Source organism: Canis lupus, chromosome X (genome assembly GCF_003254725.2).
Source record: "Canis lupus dingo isolate Sandy chromosome X, ASM325472v2, whole genome shotgun sequence".
NCBI classification, from domain to species: Eukaryota; Metazoa; Chordata; class Mammalia; order Carnivora; family Canidae; genus Canis; species Canis lupus.
The window spans coordinates 54,380,791-54,401,298 of NC_064281.1; the positions used below are offsets into that span (position 1 = coordinate 54,380,791).

General features: G+C 37.7%; 1 protein-coding gene across 5 annotated transcripts in view; it reads left to right on the plus strand.

Moving 5' to 3' along the window:
* EDA (ectodysplasin A) overlaps positions 1-20,508 on the plus strand; it is a 435,453-nt gene that overhangs the window by 402,237 nt on the left and 12,708 nt on the right. For all 5 annotated transcript variants that reach the window (XM_025466087.3, XM_025466089.3, XM_025466090.3 and 2 more), the window contains exon 3: positions 13,413-13,436. In XM_025466087.3, the coding sequence (XP_025321872.1) occupies positions 13,413-13,436 (24 nt within the window). The remainder of the gene's footprint in view (positions 1-13,412; positions 13,437-20,508) is intronic.

Consider the following 20,508-nt stretch of genomic DNA (forward strand, 5'->3'; position numbering starts at 1 on the left):
CAATTTGTCATTGTGTAATACCCCCTCTTTATCCCTGATCATTTTTCCCTGTTCTAAAGTCAGCTTTGTCTGAAATATATATTTTTAGATACACACACACACACACACACACACACATAGGTATATATACCTATGTATATATGATATAAATATAGCTTTCTTTTGATTATGATTAGCACGGTATATTTTTCTCCATCCCTTTACTTTTAACCTACCTGAGTCTTTAAAGTATGTTTCTTATAAACAACATGTAGTTGTTTCTTGGAGTCTTTTTTGTCTGCTGTGACAGTTTGTATCTTTTAACATGTATTTAGAACATTCACATTTAAGTGATTATTGATATAGTTGAATCAATTTCTACTATATTTGTAACTGTATTTGTATATATCTACTACACTTGCTTACTATTCATTGCCCTTTTCCTTTGTTTCCTTGTCTTCTCCTTTTCTGACTTCTCTGATTTTAATTAAACATTTTATATGATTCCATTTTCTCTCCTCTTTAAAGCATATCAAGTATACTTCTTCAAAGATATTTTTCTAAAAAAAAAAAAGATTTTTTAGTGGTTGCCCTAGAGTTTGAAATAGACATTTATGGGGTGCATTATGGGCCGCACAGTCAATTAAGTGTCTGACTCTTGGTCTCAGTTCAGGTCATAAACTCAGGGTCTTAAGATGGAGCCCTGCATCAGGCTCTGTGACCAGCACAGAGTCACAGTAATTATAATATATTATTTGACAATATATATGTATGGATTTATTTCTTGGCTCTTTATTCTGTTCCATTCATCTCTATGTCTGTTTTTATGCTGATATACCATTTTAATAACTAAAGCTTTGTGATATAGTTTGAAATCAGGGAGCATTATGCTTCAAGCTTTGTTCTTCTTTTTCAAGATTGCTTTGGCTGTTTAGGGTCCTTTATGGTTCCAGATAAATTTTAGGATTGTTTGTTCTATTTCTGTGTAAAATACCATTGGAAGTTTTATAGGGGTTTCATTGAAACTGTATATTACTTGGATAGTATGAATATTTTAACAATTAATTCTTCTAATACATGAACATGGTATCTTTCCATTTAATTTTTTGGTTTTTTCCATATTTTCATTAATGTCTTCTAGTTTTCAATATATAGGTCTTTTACCTCTTTGGTTAGGTTTATTACTACATATCTTATGGTTTTTGGTGCAATGATTGTTTTCTTAATTTCTCTTTCAGATAATTCATCATTAATGTATAGAAATGTAACAGATTTTTCTGTATTGATTTTATATCCTGCAACTTTACTGAATTTTTTTTAAGATTTTATTTATTTTATTCGTGAGCCACAGAGAGAAAGAGAGAGACAGAGACACCGGCAGAGGAAGAAGCAGGCTCCATGCAGGGAGCCCGATGTGGGACTCGATCCTGGAGCTCTGGGATCACACCCTGGGCCGAAGGCAGGTGCTCAACTGCTGAGCCACCCAGGCGTCCCTTGAATTTGTTTATTAATTCTAAAAGTTTTTTTAGTAGTCTTTAGGGTTGTGATATATAATATCATATCAACTGCAAATAGTGAGTTTTATTTCTTCCTTTCCAGTTTAGATGCTTTTTATTTCTTTTTCTTGCATAATTGCTCTAGGTAGGACTTCTAATACTCTGTTGAATAAATGTGGTGAGTGTGGGCATCTTTGTATTGTTCTTGATCTTAGAAGAAAAACTGTCAACTGTGGGCTTGTCATATATGGCTTTATTATGTTGAGGTACATTCCCTCCATATTTGCTTTGTTCAGAGTTTTATCATAAATGGATGTTGAATTGTGTCAAATGCTTTTTCTGCATCTATTGGGATGATCTTATCATTTTCATCTTTCATTGTTAATGTGGTGTATCACATTAACTGATCTGCAGATGTTGAACCATCCCTACACCCCTAGAATAAATCCCACTTGATCGTAGCATATGATCATTTTAATGTATTGTCAAATCTGGTTTGCTTATATTTTGTTGAAGACCTTTGTATCTGTGTTCATCAAGGATATTGTCAGGACACCAGCGTTGTGTCTGCCTTCAGCTCAGGTCATGATCCCAGGGTCCAAAGATTGAGTCCCTCATCAGGCTCCCTGCGAGTAACCTGCTTCTCCTTCTGCCTATGTCTCTACCTCTCTTTCTGTGTCTTTCATGAATAAATAAATTAAATCTTCTTTAAAAATTTTTTTATTATATAAAGGATATTGTCACATAATTTTCTTTTCCTGTGGTACCCTTGACTTGACTGGTTTTAGAATCAGGGTAATACTGACTTCATAAAATAAGTTTGGAAGAGTTCCCTCCTCTATTTCTTGGAAGAATTTGATGGTATTAATTCTTTGAGTATTTGGTAGAATTCACCAGTGAAGCTGTCTGATCCTGGACTTCTATTTGTTGAGTTTTTTTTATTATGGATTCAATCTCCTTACTAGTAATTGGTCTGCTCAGATTTTCTACTTAACATGATTCAGTCTTGGTAGGTTGTATATTTTAGGAATTTATCCACTTCCTCTAATTTGTCCAAATTATTGGTATATAATTGTACATAGTAGTGTTTTATGATCCTTTGTATTTCTGTGGTATCCATTGTAACATTTTCTCTTTCTTTTCTGATTTTATTTGAGTTATCTCCTTTCTTCTTGATGAGTCTAGCTAAAAGTTTGTCAGGTTCATTTATCTTTTTTAAAAAACCAGCTCTTAGTTTCAGTGTTCCTTATTGTTAATATTTTTTTCTTACTTTCATCTACTTTTTAAGAACATTTTTATGTTCACAGCAAGATTAAAAGGAAAGTAGAGATTTCCCATATATACTTGCCCCCACTGATGAAAAGCCTTCCCCCCATTGTCAATAATCCCCCACCAGAGTGGTACATTTCTTACAATATTTGAATCATCATTGACACAATCACCCAGTTCATAGTTTACACTCCTGTTGTACATTCTATGGGTTTGGAAAAGTGTATAATGATAGGTATCCATCATTATATCATACTGACCTGAAAATCCTGTGCTCCATCTATTTATTCCCTCACCCCCAATTTCTAGAAACCATTGATCCCTACTGCTATATCATATAGAGTATGTTTAGTTTTATAAGAAAATACCAAACTGTCTTCCAAAGTGGTTGCACCATTTTGCATTCCCCCCAGCAGTTAATGAGTGTTCTTGTTGCACTACATTCTCAGCAGCACTTGGTATTGTCAGTGTTCCAGATTTTGACCATTCTAATAGATGTGTAGTTTTTTCTCATTGTTGTCTTAATTTGTATTTTCCTAATGACAAATGATGTGAAGTATCTTTTCATATGTTTGCCTGCTATCTGTATATCTTCTTTGGTGAAATGTCTTTTAAGGTTTTTGGCCCAATTTTTAAAATTGTGTTGTTTTCTTATTGTGGAGACTTAAGAGCTCTTTGTATATTTTGGAAAACAGTCTTTTACCAGATGTTTTTTCCACAAATATTTTCTCCCAGTCTATATGGCTTGTATTCTTGACACTGTCTTGACATTGTCTTTCAGAGAGCAGAAGTTTTTAATTTTAATTAATTCTAGTGTATCAATTATTTCTTTCATGGATCATGATCCTGTATCTAAAAAGTCATCATAATACTCAAAGTCATCTAGATTTTTCTCTTATATTATCCTCTAGGGGTTTAATAGTTTTGCATTTTAAATTTATGTTTGTGATCCATTTTGAGTTATTTTTTGTGGTTAGTGAAAGGTCTGTGTCTATGTTCACTTTTTTGTATGTCAATGTCCAGCGGTTCCAGCACCATTTATTGAAAACATTTCTTTATCCTATTATATTGTCTTTGTTCCTTGTCAAAGATCAGTTGACTATATTTATGTGGGTTAGCATTTCTTTTTTATTTTTTCTTAGAGTTTTCATCTCTCTGCTTACATTCCATTTTTTATTGCATGTTGCCCAGTCTTTCATTAACACCTTTAGCATATTTATCATAGCTATTTTAAATTCCAGGTCTAATAATTCCAAAATCTCTGCCATATCTGAATCTGGTTCTGATGCTTGGTTTGTCTCCTCAGACTATTTTTTTTAAGATTTTTATTTATTTTTTCATGAGAGACACAGAGAGAGAGAGGCAGAAACATAGGCAAAGGAAGAAGCAGGCTCCATGCAGGGAGCCCAAAATGGGACTCAATCCCAGAACTCCAGGATCATGCCCTGGGCTGAAGGCAGACACTCAACCGTTGAGCTACCCAGGCATCCCCAAACTATTTTTTTTTACCTTTTGGTATACCTTTTAAATTTTGACTGAAAGCTATACATAATGTACTAGGTAAAAGTAACAGAGGTACATAGGCCTATAATGTAATACTTTATGTTTATCTGACTAGGAGTACAGCTGTGTTTACTGTTTGCTATAGCTGTAGCATCAGAGGCTAAAATTACCTCTTTTATTTTTTTGTTCTAGTCTCCTCTTGTTGTCTTTGGTTGTCCCTAGAAACTCCTTATATATGGTCTAAAACTTGCAGGGTTTTTAATTTATAATCCACTGGTACTATATAGAAGCTCTGTTGATAAGGTGGTAAAATATAAGTGGAGGGGAAGTATTTTGTAGTCCTATGATTATGTCCCAATCTTTTAGTGTGTCTGAGCTGGATATTTCCTGTTCCCCAGGTCAGTTAGGATCTGATAAAACTCAGTCAGTTAGATTCTGATATGATAATTTTTCTTGAGGGAAGTCCTTGTTAAGGAGAATAGAGAAATCTGGGTACATTTCAAAATGGCTACTTTTCCTCTCACTTTGCCATAAACACAAGGGAAATTTTCTCCTTCACAGCAAGAATCTGGTAGGTCTCTTGAAGGTAAAACTTATGAAAGTGTGGGGACCCACCTAAGACTGGACTCCCTTGAGGTTTTTAGCTTTTAAGTTAGTTCACACTGAGCCCATAGCAATCTGTCAATTACAATTTTAAAGTGTTCTTACTGATACTGGCTCCAGTTCCAGGCTTCTTCTCCTCGTGAGCTGTGATTTTCTGTATCCATCAGAACAGCAGTTTGCCTTGTGACCTCAATTCTTTGATGGATCTAAGAGTTGATTTCAAGTTTTTTCAGCTTTTGTTAGTAATATGGGAGTGATGACTTTCAAGCTGTTGACATGTCAAACCAGAAATGGGAAATATACACATTTATTTTTAATTTTTCAAAAACACATCTAGAATAACATGAATCATTCTGAAGTTTCAGCTTATCTTAAAATACCCACAGGTTGAATGACCTTGTGAAATTTATTTAATACATCTCTTTATCTATAAAATAATAATAATAAAGATTACTTTGCTGGATTGTTTTAAGACCTAAATGAGATATGTAAAGCAACTACTGCAGTGCATAGCTCATATATGTTCAATAAATATTAGCTATAGTTATTACATTATTTATCTTCATCAGAACTCTAGGCCTTGAATAAAAACAAAATATTCAAAATGTTCCCTAATTTAGAAGATGAAGAACCAGAAGAAAAGTGTCACTTGCCCTATCATCAGTTTGTAGTTCAGTCAGGACTAGAATCTGGTTAGGACTGCTGCTGGCCTCCATGACCCTGATGCTGTTACAAGACCCCTTTTCCACATTCACATTGATCAAAACCTGTCAAATTTCAGTTGTAAAACTGAAGCAATCTTGGACTGGACAGCTGTCTGTCCCACTCTGATGCATTTGTGGGTTTTGCCTGCAAAAAAGCATGATGATTACAAATAGAGGGAATTGGAGTGACATAGAAATATAGCCTGTTACTACAGAAACAGACGTGTGACAGTGGTAGTGCTCTGAGTAGGTATGAAAAACGTTCTGAAGTACATACAGAAAATAAATCAATATATCTAAATATAATAAATATATCTAAAAGGATATAGAACTCAATAGAAGTTGCTGCTTTTGTTCTGGGTCAAGATGCTTATACCTAACATGGGATAGTTCTAGCTCCCTGGCATTTTCTCTCTAAAAGCTGGAAAACTACAGTGGTCTCGAGTGAAAGAAATGGGATGGTGGATATAGAGCCAGGACTTAGAGGTCCATGTTAAAACTCATAAGAGCTACTTACTAGCCATGGTGAGCTATATTAGAACAAGAAAGAAAGATGCCGTACTCACTAGCATTTGTGAGAAATATAATACAGTCTAATGACAATCTTGTCTATACCTTTCCATCCTCATTTTTTTCCAAGGGATAAGCCAAATATCCACTGAGTAGAAAGAAGCTCTCTGATAGCCCTTCTGTGACACAAGTTGAAGAAGAAGGACTGCTTTTAGCCCCTTTTGCTCTTGGTACTCTATCTCATGGTCATTTAATATTCCATTGTATATATACACCACATCTTCTTTATCCATTCATCTGTCAATGGACATCAAGGCTCCTTCCACAGTTGGGCTATTGTAGACATTGCTGCTATAAACATTGGGGTGCAGGTGTCCCAGCATTTCACTGCATCTGTATCTTTGGGGTAAATCCCCAGTAGTGCAATTGCTGGGTCATAGGGTAGTTCTATTTTTAACTCTTTGAAGAACCTCCACACAGTTTTCCAGAGTGGCTGTACCAGGTCACATTCCCACCAACAGTGCAAGAGGGTTCCCCTTTCTCCACATCCTCTATAACATTGGTTGTTTCCTGTCTTGTTAATTTTCCCCATTCTCACTGGTGTGAGGTGGTATCTCATTGTGGTTTTGATTTGTATTTCCCTGATGGCAAGTGATGCGGAGCATTTTCTCATGTGCTTGTTGGCCATGTGCATTTCGAGTTTATTTTTGTGTGTGGTGTAAGAAAGAAGTCCAGTTTCATCCTTTTGCATGCAGCTGTCTAGTTTTCCCAACATCATTTATTGAAAAGACTGTCTTTCCTCTTCTTTAAATGTTTCACAGAATTCACCTGTGAATCCACCTGGTCCTGGACTTTTGTTTGTTAGGAATTTTTTGATTACCAATTCAATTTCATTACTAATAGTTGGTCTGTTCAAATTTTTTATTTTTTCCTCTTCTGTTTTGGAAGATTATATATTTTTAGGAATTTATCCATTTCTTCTAGGTTGTCCATATTTTTGGTATATAACTTTTCATAATATTGTCTTATAATTCTGTTTTGTACTGTTGGTTGTTACTTCTCATCTTTCATTTTTTATTTTACTTATTTGAGTCCTCTTTTTCCTTGATGAGTCTGGCTAAAGGTATGTCAATTTTGTTTATCTTTTCAAAGAACCAGCTCTTGGTTTCACTCCTCTTTTATACTATTTTTAAGTCTTTATTTCATTTATTTCTGTTCTAATATTTATTTCCTTTCTTCTTCTGGCTTTGGGCTTTGTTGATTATTTTTTTTCTAGCTCCTTTAGGTGTAAGGTTAGGTTGTTTATTTGACATTTTTCTTGTTTCTTGAAGTAGGCCTGTATTGTAGAGTTCTCTCTTAGAACTTCTTTTGCTGTCTCCCAAAGACTCTACACTATTGTGTTTTCATCTTCATTTGCCTCCAGGTGTTTTTGATTTCCTCTTTGATTTCTTTTTTTTTTTTTTTAATTTTTTTTATTTATTTATGATAGTCACAGAGAGAGAGAGAGAGAGGCAGAGACAAAGGCAGAGGGAGAAGCAGGCTCCATGCACCGGGAGCCCAACGTGGGATTCGATCCCGGGTCTCCAGGATCGCGCCCCGGGCCAAAGGCAGGCGCCAAACCGCTGCGCCACCCAGGGATCCCTCCTCTTTGATTTCATTGACCCATTTGTTGTTTAGCTTCCAGGTATTTGTGTTTTTTCAAGTTTTTTTCTTGTAATTGATTTATAGTTTTATACCATTGTCGTTGGAAAAGATGCCTGATGTGATTTCAGTCACTTAAAGTTATTGAGACCTGTTTTGTGGGATAATATGTAATTTATTCTAGTGCACCATGTGCACTTGAGAAGAATTAGTATTCTGCTGTTTTTGGATAGAATATTCTGTGCATATCTGTTAGGTCCATCTGTTCTAAGGTGTCATTCAAAGCCAATATTTCCTTGTTGATTTCCTATCTGATGATCTATCCATTGATGTAAGTGGGTATTAAGTCCCCTATTATCATTGTATTGGTGTCAATTTCTTCCTTTATGTCTGTTAATATTTGCTTTCTGTATTTTAGAGGTTCCTATGTTGGGTGAATAGATATTTACAATTATTATATTGATCCCTTTATCCTTATGTAGTGCCCTTCTCTGCCTCTTGCTACTTTTTTTTTAAGTCTGTTGTGTCTGATATAAACATTAGTACCCTAGATTTTTTTTCTTTCACTTGTATGGTATTTTTTCCCCATCCATTCACTTCCAGTCTGTCTGTAAATCGGAAGTGAGTCTCTTATGGGCAGCATATAGTTGTGTCTTGTTTGAAAAAACAGCTTATTAAACTACCCACAAATAACCAGTATTAACATTTTAATGCATATCTAGAAAAATTTTAGGCATATGTATATGTATTTTTGCAAAATAAAAATGTTGTTTAATAACTTTTTTCTGTCAGTAACTGTATTTCTACATTATCATTTTTAATATGGATATACAAGCATTATAAAGGTACTTTTTCATATTTTTCTAGTTATTTTATGATTTTATTTTTTAACATTTAAATATTTAGTTAATTTGGTATAGATTTTAATATACAGTATGAGATAAAGAGCTAATTAAAATTTTTATTTTTCTTTTTCACTCTACAAGTAAAGGTAGAAAAGAGGCAGCATTGAAGAAGGTAGGAAGCTCAGAGACATAGTTTGGGAGAGAAATAGATCTTGGCCGCTGCAGTGGGGAGGGAGCCACAGATGCGAAGAAGGGCAAGAGACAAACTAACATACAGGGGAATGCAAGGAGAAAATGAATCCCCTAAATAAATAAAATGTTTTTAAAAAATAAAATCACGAACACTTATTTTGGGACTCCTGGGTAGCTCAGGGGTTAAGCGTCTGCTTTTGGCTCAGGGCGTGATCCTGGAGTCCCAGGATCAAGTCCCACATCAGGCTTCCTGCAAGGGAGCCTGCTTCTCCCTCTGCCTATGTCTGCCTCTCTCTTTCTGTGTCTCTCATGAATAAATAAATAAAATCTTTTAAAAAATAATAAAACCATGAAAATAAATCCCCATAGCAATTGGCTTGGAAAGTGAAAAGGCCCAAATTTTGTGAGTTATTGCAACGGGTGGGGCTTAAAGCCTGGGGTGCTAAAGGTGAGTGTGCTTGTTCATAGAGAGCCCAGAGGCGTTGGAGCTACTCTTGGAGAGAAGTCAGGGCAAATAGCCTGCAGATATACAGTGTGGAAACAGCAACCTGAAAAGCACCTAGGGCACACAGTTGGGAGGTTATTTGCTCATCTCAGAGCACGTCCCAAGGAGGCAGCATTAATGGAGATACCCTTCAGGAACAAAGGAACTGGCAGGCACCGTTTCCCTCCCTCATCCCTCAGCATAAACACAAGAGCCACCTGCAGGAATCAAGGCAGAACTGATACTCTGTATTTAAGTTGCTTACACCAAACACCAACCCTCATGCTCTGGTGAAACACCCTTCCTAGACCCTCTTGCTTCAGTCCCAGCATGGAAGTCTCTCTCCCCCAGGAGACCAGCCCAAACCCCTGCCAACACAATGTCTCCTGACCCAGGAGTTTTTCAGGACCTCAGTTCCAGAAGCAGTGGTGACAGGTCTCATTTCACAAGTAGACCACCTAGTTAAGACACCTAGTTTAAACCCACCATATTCAGGCCAGGGACCAAATGTTGCCCACAACAGGCAAGGACATCCTCTTGCACATGACTGCCCTGATGGGTAAAGCAGCCAAGACACAACTGCTGAGCACATGCAGCACACATTGAAAACACTCCCTGTAGTGCTGGGCCCTGGGGAACAGCGGAGACTGCACCATGAGGTACTACAAGTCTTCTTCTTAATAAGGCCATTACTGTCAACAATAGGAAAATAGCTGACTTTCCTAACATGCAGAAGCAGGCAGAGTGACCTAGACAAAATGAGAAGACTTAGGAATTTGTCCAAATGAAAGACAAGGCCACAGCCAGAGATCTAAGTGAAACAGATATAAGTACATGCTCAATAGAGAATTTAAAATAATGATCATAAAGATACTCACTGGACTTTAGAAAAGAGTAGAGGACATCAGTGAGACCCTTAATACAGAGATAAAAAATAACAGAGATAAAGGGCTCAATAAACAAAATGAGAAACACGCTTGATGGAATGAACAGCAGGCTGGAAGAAGGAGAAATGAAGTAAAGATCTAGAAGACAGACTAATGGACATAATCAAGCTAGAAAAAAGAAAAATAATTATAAATAATAAGAGTAGACTTAGGGAACTCAGTGACTCCATCAAACATAGTAATATTTGCATCATAGGAGTGCCAGAAGAAGAAGAGAGAGAAAGGTGGGCAGAAAATATATTTGAAGAGATACTAGCTGAAAACTTCCCTAATCTGGGGAAGGAAACAGATATCCAGGTCCAGGAGGCAGTGAAAACCCTAACAAAATCAACAAAAGCAGATCCACCCAAGACATATTATAATTAAAATGTCAAAATATAGTGATGAAAAAATTTTTAAACTGCAATATAGTCTCTTCAACAAATGGCATTCGGGAAAGAGGTGAGAGACCTGTACTCTGTTGGTGGGAACGTAAATTGATGAAACCACTATGGAAAACAGTAGAGTTTCCTCAGAAAATTAAAAATAGAAATAGCATACAATCCAGTAATTCTACTACTGGGTAGTACCCAAAGTAAATGAAAAAAATTCAAAAACCCCTATGTTTATTGCAGCATTATTTATAGTAGCCAAGATATGGAAGCAGCCCAAGTGTACATCCATAGATGATATGGGTAAAGAAGATGTGTGTGTATATATACGATGGAATATTACTCAGCCAGAAAAAATGAGATCCTGCAAGTTGTGACGACATTGATGGACCTAAAAGGTATAAATGCTAGGTGAAATAAGTCAGATAAAGAAAAATAAATACCATATGATCTCACTTACATGTGGGACCTAAAAAATAAAACAAATGAGTAAACAAATAAATAAAAAGAATCAGAGCTATAAATACAGAAAACAAGTGAGAGTTGCCAGAGGGGAGAGGGGTAGGGAGATAGGCAGAATAGATGAAGGAGAGTGGGAGACACAGACTTCATTTATGGAATAACTAAGTCATGGGGGTAAAAGATACAGCATAGGGAATATAGTCAATGATATTGTAATAACGATATATGGGGACAGATGGTAGTAACACTTGGGGTGACCATAACGTAACATAATAGAGAATTGTTGAATCACTATGTTATATACCTGAAACTAATGTAACATTGTGTGTCAACTACACTTCAATTAAAAATAAAAATTCACTGAAAAAAATGAAAGGTTTTGTTTAAAAAATAAATTTTTCCTTTTTGCTTCCCCTTTTTATGTATGTATGCATGCATCTATATATATATACAATGAGTTGGTTCCTGGTATAAACACAATAGAAGTTCAAAAAAATTTTTTTAACTTCCCTTTCCCTCTTTTCAGTTGTTGATTTAGGTCAAACTTTCTCCAGGAAGTTTGGGTTTGTTTTTTTTTTCCTCAAGTAGCCAATATAATTCCTTAAGTCTCACCCTCTTTAATATTTTTGTATGCAACTGCAAGTTCATTTAGGATAGAGTTATGTTTCATTATTTACCTTGCTACCTTCCATAGGCATGCTTGGTGAAGACTAGTTGTTGGTGATGGTTGATTTTCTCAAAACCTGCTTTGAAGTATGATGTAACAGTGCTAATCCTTTAAGGCAGCTGGAATGGTCAGAAACTTATCCAGGACCAGCACAACTTGTTTATGAGTGTAGTGTTGCTGCACTGGCTACCATCCCTCTGCTCTGCCAGACTGAGGTGGCTGACTAGCTGGCTGGTAGCTGGCTGATGGGGCTGGGCCTTTCTGTATAAACTCTTCCTCAAATAGCTTTTTTGTTCAAAGAGGTGGCCTTTCTCATGTTGAGTTGCTCCCTCTTAGCGAGTAGTATTTGTGCAGCTCTGCTTCCTTGCCAGAATCTCCATGCACGTTATCAAGAGCTCTCAATGCCATTAAAAACATAAAGAATAAGCAGCAAAGAAAGAAGACACAGGGGTGAGGGGAGAAAAAAGGAGGAAAAACAAGGATAAAAGAATGGAGATTTATGACCTTGAGTGTGGCAGGTTGCTAAACCCAACCTAAAACATCCCATGCACATAATAATACCTACTGTTACACATGAAATTTAGCAGAGAAACTATGAAAATGAAAATATTTTGCAAGGGAAGCCTACACAGTCCTTGGTTTTCAAGGGACGTATGCAAACTCTGATGGCAATACTGGAAGCCCTCCTGATTAGACACTTTGTTGACTTCAGATTGAGCCTGCCTCTGATAGAGCCTGCTCTTACAGGCAAAAATCATTCTAGGCATGTTGTAAAGATAAGATGAGATGATAAATAGAAATAAGTAGGTTTCATAGATTATAAAACAATATACAAATGCTTGGTGTTCTTTTTGTAAAGCTCCTGAGGGCATTGACAATGGTTTAATGTCCGATAGTGTCTTTCTTCATGGGAGTTTGGAACAGATTTTAAACACCTATGTCTAAAGAAAATCAAATCCACCTACAGAATGGAGAGAAGTGGGTCCCCAGGAGGGAGAAATATGTGTGGGAGATACCTAAATTATGGGTATCTGGGGAGTGGTTGTCACCTAACCATATAAGAAAAGCATTGGGTTTTCTGAGTGTCCTCAATTGATTAGAATTGTTTTCTTTAGAAGTAAGTTCCAAGAAAATGCCTGTGATTTCATGTCAGTGAAACTGTTGATGCTTATTTTAAAGTGTCTGTTAACTTATAGTCAATTACAGTGGGAGTGCATGTGGTACCCATATGAACGTATTATGATCACACTGTTTTAATAACAATTTAAATCACAATATGTGACTAAAAAGTCAACTGCTGCTGCTTCTGCTCCTTCTATGAAAATGACCCTCTTTTCCATTTAGCTTCAATGCAAGAGACTTCATATCAGTTCTTCACCTGAATGCATGACTCTTCAATCTCAGGACTCGCAGAATTAATGGAATGCCGTCCTAAGGTTGGTGAGTTCTGCGTTTATGGGCATTTCATCCCTATGAAGAAGTCCTCATTCCCTCACTGCAACGACTGAGACTGAAAGAGTTTTCTAAGGGAGAATATTTCTTTTAACATTCTTCTTAAATGTTTCAGTCAAAAAACAGGAACAGACTGAGGACGTCTGATAGTTGGGAGATACCTTGCCCTTGATGTGAGGCTCCCTCAAAATCTGCAGTGTCTTGAGAGTTTCTCCTATGACTATCTTGGAGAATAATCACTTTCTATTAATTTCCAGTGATTTAATTTTCCATTTTCTTTTTAACAGGTCCAGTTAAAAACAAGAAAAAGGGTAAGTTAAGCTCCTGATTATATAAAATTGCTGTCATATCTTTCCTAAAATAAGAAGAAAAAAAAACAAGGGAGTAGGATTTTTATATATTCTCTCAATGCTGGCTGTCATCACTTCTTGGCCTTTTGGCTAAGATCAAGTGCAATGCTGGTTGTCCATTGTTTTATTCGATCATCTATGGCCTCCTTGGGTATTGTGCTTCCATGAAACAAGAGATTGTTTTTCAGTGATGATCCATGAAATTGCTTCTCTAGCAGCATATGAAAGTTTTTTTTATTTTTCTTTCTTGCTCCCTCTTTTGTACAATTATATTTAGATCTCTTTCCTTCATTATTCTCTACCCTTCCCCCTATCCTTCTTTTTCCTTTCGTTGCCCTCCTTTATCAAATCAGTGATCACATACAAAGTCCTAAGACAGCTTGTGGGGACTACCTTCTGAGAGGTGTCAGTACCAGGGAGGCTTTTCTTGCTTTGGAGTTTCAATATCATTTTCTCTGTGGTAGAAAAAGAAAGCTGAAGGAATACCCTGATCTTTTGGTCCTTTCAAAGAAGCTTCTAGTTGAGCAGATCCATTATGCCATTGTTGGGTCAGTATGTTTCTGATATACTTGCAATAGGACTGGCCCAAGAGCTTGTACAAGCACTTGCATACTTGAAGAGGAGAACCCAAAGACAGAATAAGTTCCAAAAGACATAATAAGGCAATATGGTCCACTCCTTAGGACTTAAAAAACAAACAAACTACAAAACCAGTTGTAAGTACCTATTTGTTTCTGTGTTCTGACCTGGAAAGAAAATGAAGTGAAATTACTGATTTTTCATTAAAATTCTTTAAGTAGGGGTGTCTGGATGGCTCAGTAGCTTAAACGTCTGCCTTCAGCTTTGGTCATGATCCCAGGATCCTGGAATGGAGCCCCGGGATGGGATCCCCACTCAGCAGGAAGTCTGCTTCTCCATCTTCCTCTGCCCCTCCCCCTGCCTCTGCTTTCTCTCTCTCTCTCTCTCTCTCTCTCTCTCTCTCTCTCTCTTGCTTGCTCTCTCTCTCAAATAAGATCCTTTAAAAAATAAAGTTCTTTAAGTAAAATGATTCTGTTAGAAATTTCTGGAGCTTTATAGAGTAGATTACCAATCCCAGATTAGGCCAAAGGGACTGGCTTCAGCTGCTGCCTGTCACTCCTCTAAGCACTAGGGTACTGTGGTGGCTTGAGGTACCATGGCCTACATGGAAAACCTATGTCCCTGTTGTAAAGAAGCTGAGGAATGGCCTGGCCTCCTGAGGACCTGATCTGAGCAAAGTTGGAAAACAGCCAGAGACCTGGGGTCAATGAGGAAAACTTTCTCTATTGGGCCTGGGCATTCACCAAGATATTATGTATTTAAGAAAGTAAATTTGATTTTTAAGCATGTAGGTTTTTTCTAATAGTTTTTTTAGAGCAGTTGTAGGTTCACAACAAAATTGAGGGGAAAGTACAGAGCATTCCCATATATTCCATGCCCCCACACGTGGACAGCCTCCCCCACTATCAACATCTTGCACCATCTTGTACATTTGTTATAATTGATGAACATCCATTGATATATCATTATCACTCAAAGTACATATCGGCTTCATTTTGGTGCTGTACATTCTATGGGTTTTGACAAATGTATAGCGACATAGATTTCCATGGATTACAGTATTATAAAGAATAGTTTCACTGCCCTAAAAAGCCTTTCTGTTTTGCCCCTCGCAACCACTGATCTTTCTACTGTCTTTTTAGTGTTGCCTTTTCCAAAATGTCAGTATGTAGCCTTTTGAGATTGGCTTCTTTCACTTAGTAATACACATTTAAGTAACTCCATATCTTTTAATGGCTTGATAGATCATTTATTTTTAGTTTTTTAAGTATTTTAATTCCAGTTAGTTAACAGTGTTATATTAGTTTCAGGTGTACAATATAGTGATTCAATAATCCCATACATCACCCAGTGTTCATTACAACAAGTGCACTCCTTAATCCCTACCACCTATTTAACCCATCCTCCTGCCCCCTCCCCTCTGGTAACCATCAATTTATTGACTATAGTTAAGAGTCTGTTTCTTTTTTTTATTATTTATGAGAGACAGACAGAGAGGCAGAGACACAGGCAGAAGGAGAAGCAGGCTCCATGCAGGGAGCCCGACATGGGACTCGATCCTGGGTCTCCAGGATCACACCCTGGGCTGAAGGCAGCGCTAAACCACTGAGCCACCTGGGCTGCCCAAGAGTCTGTTTCTTAGTCTCTCTCTCTCTCTCTCTCTCTCTCTCTCTCTCTTCCCATTTGCTTATTTTTTTCCTTAAATTCCACATATGAGTGAAATCATATGGTATTTGTCTTTCTCTGACTGACTTATTTCACTTAGCATAATACTCTCTACCTCCATCTATGTTGTTGCAAATGGCAAAATATCATTCTTTTTTATGGCTGAGCAAAAGTCCATTGTATCTATACACCACATCTTATTTCTCAATTCATCAGCCAGTGGGCGCTTGGGCTATTTCCATAATTTGGCTATTGTAGATATTGCTGCTATAAACATCAGGGTGCATGTATTCCTTTGAATTAGCATTTTTGTATCCTTTGTGTAAATATCTAGTACTGCAATTGCTGGATTGTAGGATAGTTCTATTTTTAACTTTTTGAGGAAACTCTATACTGCTTTCCAGAGTGGTGGCACCAGTTTGCATTCCCACCAACAGTGCAAAAGGGTTCCCTTTTACTCCACATCCTTGCCAGCCAACACCTGTTGTTTCTTGTGTTATTGATGTTAGCCATTCTGACAGGTGCGAGATGATCTAACTATCATTTTGATTTGCATTTCCTGATGATAAGTGATGTTGAGCATCCTTTCATGTGTCTCTTGGCTATCTGTCTGTCTTCTTTGGAAATGTGTCTATTCATATCTTCTGCCCATTTTCTAATTGGATTATTTGTTTTGAGGATACTGACTTTGAAAAGCACTTTATAGATTTTGGATACTAACCCTTTATCAGATATGTCATTTTCAAATATCTTCTCCCATTCTTTAGGTTGCCTTTTAGTTTTGTTGATTGTTTCCTATGCTTTGCAGAAGCTTTTTATTTTGATGTAGTTCCAATAGTGTATTTTTAAATTTATTACCCTTGCCTCAGGAGACATATCTAGAGAAGTTGCTATGGCCAATGTCAAAGAAGTTACTGCCTGTGTTCTATTCTAGGATTTTTCTGGTTTCAGGTCTCACATTGAAGTCTTCAATCCATTTTAAATTTATTTTGTGTATGGTGTAAGAAAGTGGTCCAGTTTCATTCTTATGCATATTGCTGTCCAGTTTCGCAACACCATTTGTTGAAAAGGCTGTCTTTTTCTGATTGGATATTTTTTCCTGGTTTGTCAAAAATTAGTTGGCCATATAATTGTGGGTTCATTTCTGGGTTTTCTATTCTGTTCTATTGATCTCTGTATCTATTTTTGTGCCAGTGCTGTTCCTGGTTTTTTTTTTTTTTTTTTTGTACCATTCCTGTTTTGATTACCATTTCAAGCATGTAGTTTTTAACTTTTGTCACATCCGTTTTTAAAATGGAAATTGTAATAAACCTAGAAAATTCACCATGCTTTGACATGGACACCTTCTAGTCCTAAACAAGTCCAGGGATGACCTCTTCTTAATAGGTAGACTTGGGAACACTTTCTAATTACAGCTACTAGTTTTGTTTTGTTTTGTTTTGTTCTGTTTTCACTCATTCACTAGACAGCTAATAAAGCATTCTATAATTGTCAGGAATAGAGATACTGAGATAAATAAAAGTGGTGCCTCCCCTCAAAAATCTCCTAGTGTAGCTGGAATAGTGGAAGTACACACAAATAATTGCAGTGTAGTATGAAAAAATGCTATCATAAAAGCATGAACAGTGTGCTGTGGAAGCATAGAGAAAGAACAAGTAGTTCTCCCTGGGGGAGTAAGGAACCAAATCTCAGGAGGAAAAAAAAAAACAGTATTTAACCTGGACTTTAAAGGATGGAGGGAGGAAGAAGGGGAAGGACATTCCAGCAAAGGGAACAGCATACTCAAATCTCCCAGAAGTATGAAAAACATGGTGTGTTTAGGGAAACACCAAGTAGGCTAGTTATGTACCAGAGTGTAAGTCATGTGTGTAGTGGGGAATGGTGCCCAGGTGTAGTGTTATCCAGTGGCTGAGCACTGAGAGAGCACACTTGCTAATGGCAAGAGAATACAAGTATCTAGGCAAGAAGCCCTGTAATTACAATTCAGAGAAAAAAAATACTACAATTCAGAGAATCCAATGTCTCTTGCAGGGACTCAGATCACTGCCTAGCACTGCTACCTTGAATATGGGCCATTATTAGGAGAATGCACATAGGCCTTAAACATTTACTTTGACTAAAAGTGATTTAGAAGCCATTTAATACAGATTTCCTTGGACACAGTGAATAAGCACATGCCCAAAGAGGTAAATTGAGTTGTTCACTTAATTTCCATTTTTAATAGAATTTTCCTCTCCTATAACTAACTTGCTCTTGTCCATTCTCTCTCTCTCCCTCTCCCTCCACATTTCTCCCTCCCTCTCCCCCCCTTCACTCACTTGTGTTTATTTGTTCTTTCAACACTTTGTCCTTCACTAAAAGGTTAGAGAAATGCCCCCTCACAAAGTTTAGCTTTGAAAAGAATGTTGATTATTCTGTCATCTAAGACTGCACAGGACAATTTTCTTTTTTTTCTTTTTTAATTTATTTTTTATTGGTGTCCAACTTGCCAACATATAGCATAACACCCAGTGCTCATCCCATCAAGTGCCCCCCTCAGTGCCCATCACCCAGTCACCCCCGCACCCCACCCACCTCCCTTTCTACCACCCCTTGTTCGTTTCCCAGAGTTAGGAGTCTCTCACGTTCTGTTTCCCTTTCTGATATTTTTCTAAGTAGAGAAGTCTCTGGGCTTTTGTATCATGGAGTGTTCTGTTAAAGTGAGGAAATCTGGAGAAGGAATTCAATCCTCTAAAGTCATCCTCTTGTCCAGGAGTCATTTTGTTCATGCTTCTCTGGGCCAACTTTCTGTAAGTATGCAAGTGTGAGAAGCACACTTACCTAAACCTAGTTACAGAAGAGCAAAGAGGAACAGCTGCAGCACTAGAATACAGCAGGAGCTTTTTCCCAAATGCCTTCTAACATTTTCATAAATGAACATCCTCTGTTTACACTGCAATCATTATTCTCTTTGACTAAAGGAGTTTCTGGGTATAATTCTTCCAAAATTATATTAGCAATCACAGGAGATTCACAGTCTTGACACTGAAGTTTGTACTACCCACAGAACACCCTCTAACTTGAAAATCAGTTAGGCCTGTTAATTCTGGGACATAGAACAATCTAATATGCACCCTCCTCTGTGTCTCTGCCAACCAGAGAACAATGAGGGAGAAGCAGACCTTACAAACAGGTTAGGGAAGTTTCCTGACTGCCAGGGGTAAGTCAGTCTTCCTCATGGAACCTTAGTCTTGGGAGGAAATTTAGAGAAATCATCAAGGCCAAACTTCATTTCACCAACAGAGAAATTAAGGCTCAGAGAGAGATAGAGATTTGCCCAAAGTACATCTGTGGCAGAGCTGGTGCTTACAGCCTTATCTCCTGTCTACAGATTTTGTGTTCTCTCCACTGCACTAGCTGGAATTGAAACTTGGGCACTAAATAAGGCTGACTTGGAAGCTGCCCAAATCTGAAGGGAGATGGCTTTCCTGTTCAACATCTTGAAATTGGTTAATCTAGAAACTGGACAGATCCAATCTTTTGTTGCTGCTATGTGCAGGGAAAATGGCAAAGCTCCTTCCTGCCTCTGGGTCTTTAAGGCTACAAGGGAGTCTCCAAGGGAAAGAAGCTCTGTGGACCTTCCTTTCTTTTCTCCCTGGGGAAGTAGCCCCATAATGACCCTGTTGTTTCAGTCCAAACGCAGACGTGGCTAAACATGGACAACAGGCCTCTTGAATGGCATTGCAATGGGGATTGAGTTTCTGGAACATGCAGCATTATTTTTAAAGGAGGTCCTGATAAATCAGGTCAGGATTCTCCTGCCTAAGTCTGGGGAACAAGGAGTCAGAGTTAAGGAAGTATTTAAGTGAGACTTAAGAGGGTTACATTTAAAACTAAGAAAGTACCACAGGTGGAGATACTGTCATGGAGTCTGGCCAAAGCCTTCTATTCCTGGGATTTCCACAAAACTGTGAGAAAGCAGTGAAGGGAAGAAGATGCCCTCTCCCCCGAGCCACCTGCAGTGCGTGAATTGGGCTGCACAGAGCAAAGGAAGTAAACTGGAGCTGCAGATTTTGGTACATGACCACAGTTATGACTTGTCAAATAGCTACATCCTGGTGGGAATGTTGAAAAGACTGGAATATAGAATAGATGGGCTGGGATTTCTCTGAAAAGATAGAGAGGAGGAAATGAGGAGGAGTTGGTGGGCTTACTTACATTGGAGAAGGGGTGCCTAGATGGCCCAGTCGGTTAAGTGTCTGCCTTCAGCTCAGGTCATGGTCTCAGGGTCCTGGGATTGAGCCTTGCATTGCCCCACACCGGGCTCCCTGCTCAGTGAGGAGTCCTCCCTCGCCCTTTCCTCCCTACCCTTGTTCCCTCACTCGCTGTTCACGCTCTCTCTCAAATAAATTTCAAAAATCTTAAAAAAAAAACAATACGTTGGAGAATAGGGCCTCAGAGGAAGGATGCTGGGAAGACAGATTATTTAGCCTATAAAAATGGAGGTTGATAGGTGACTTAATGTCTATGAGCATATGAGGGTTATTATGTGTATGATGGTAACTATTCTTCTCTATCAACACAAAGATTAGAATAAAATCTTAAATTGCCTCAGGAGGAATTTCAGCTAAATATACGGAAGAACTTCCTAACAGTGAGGGGATGATAAACACTGGAACATGTTACCAAGGGAGTTTACAGAAATTGCCTTTCCCAGAGATCTTTAAAAATAGGGTTTAGAGAGGTCAGCTGAGAAAGAAAAACTTGCCAGCTGTCTCCTCAGCTTTTTCTACTCTCCACCTCTCCTTCT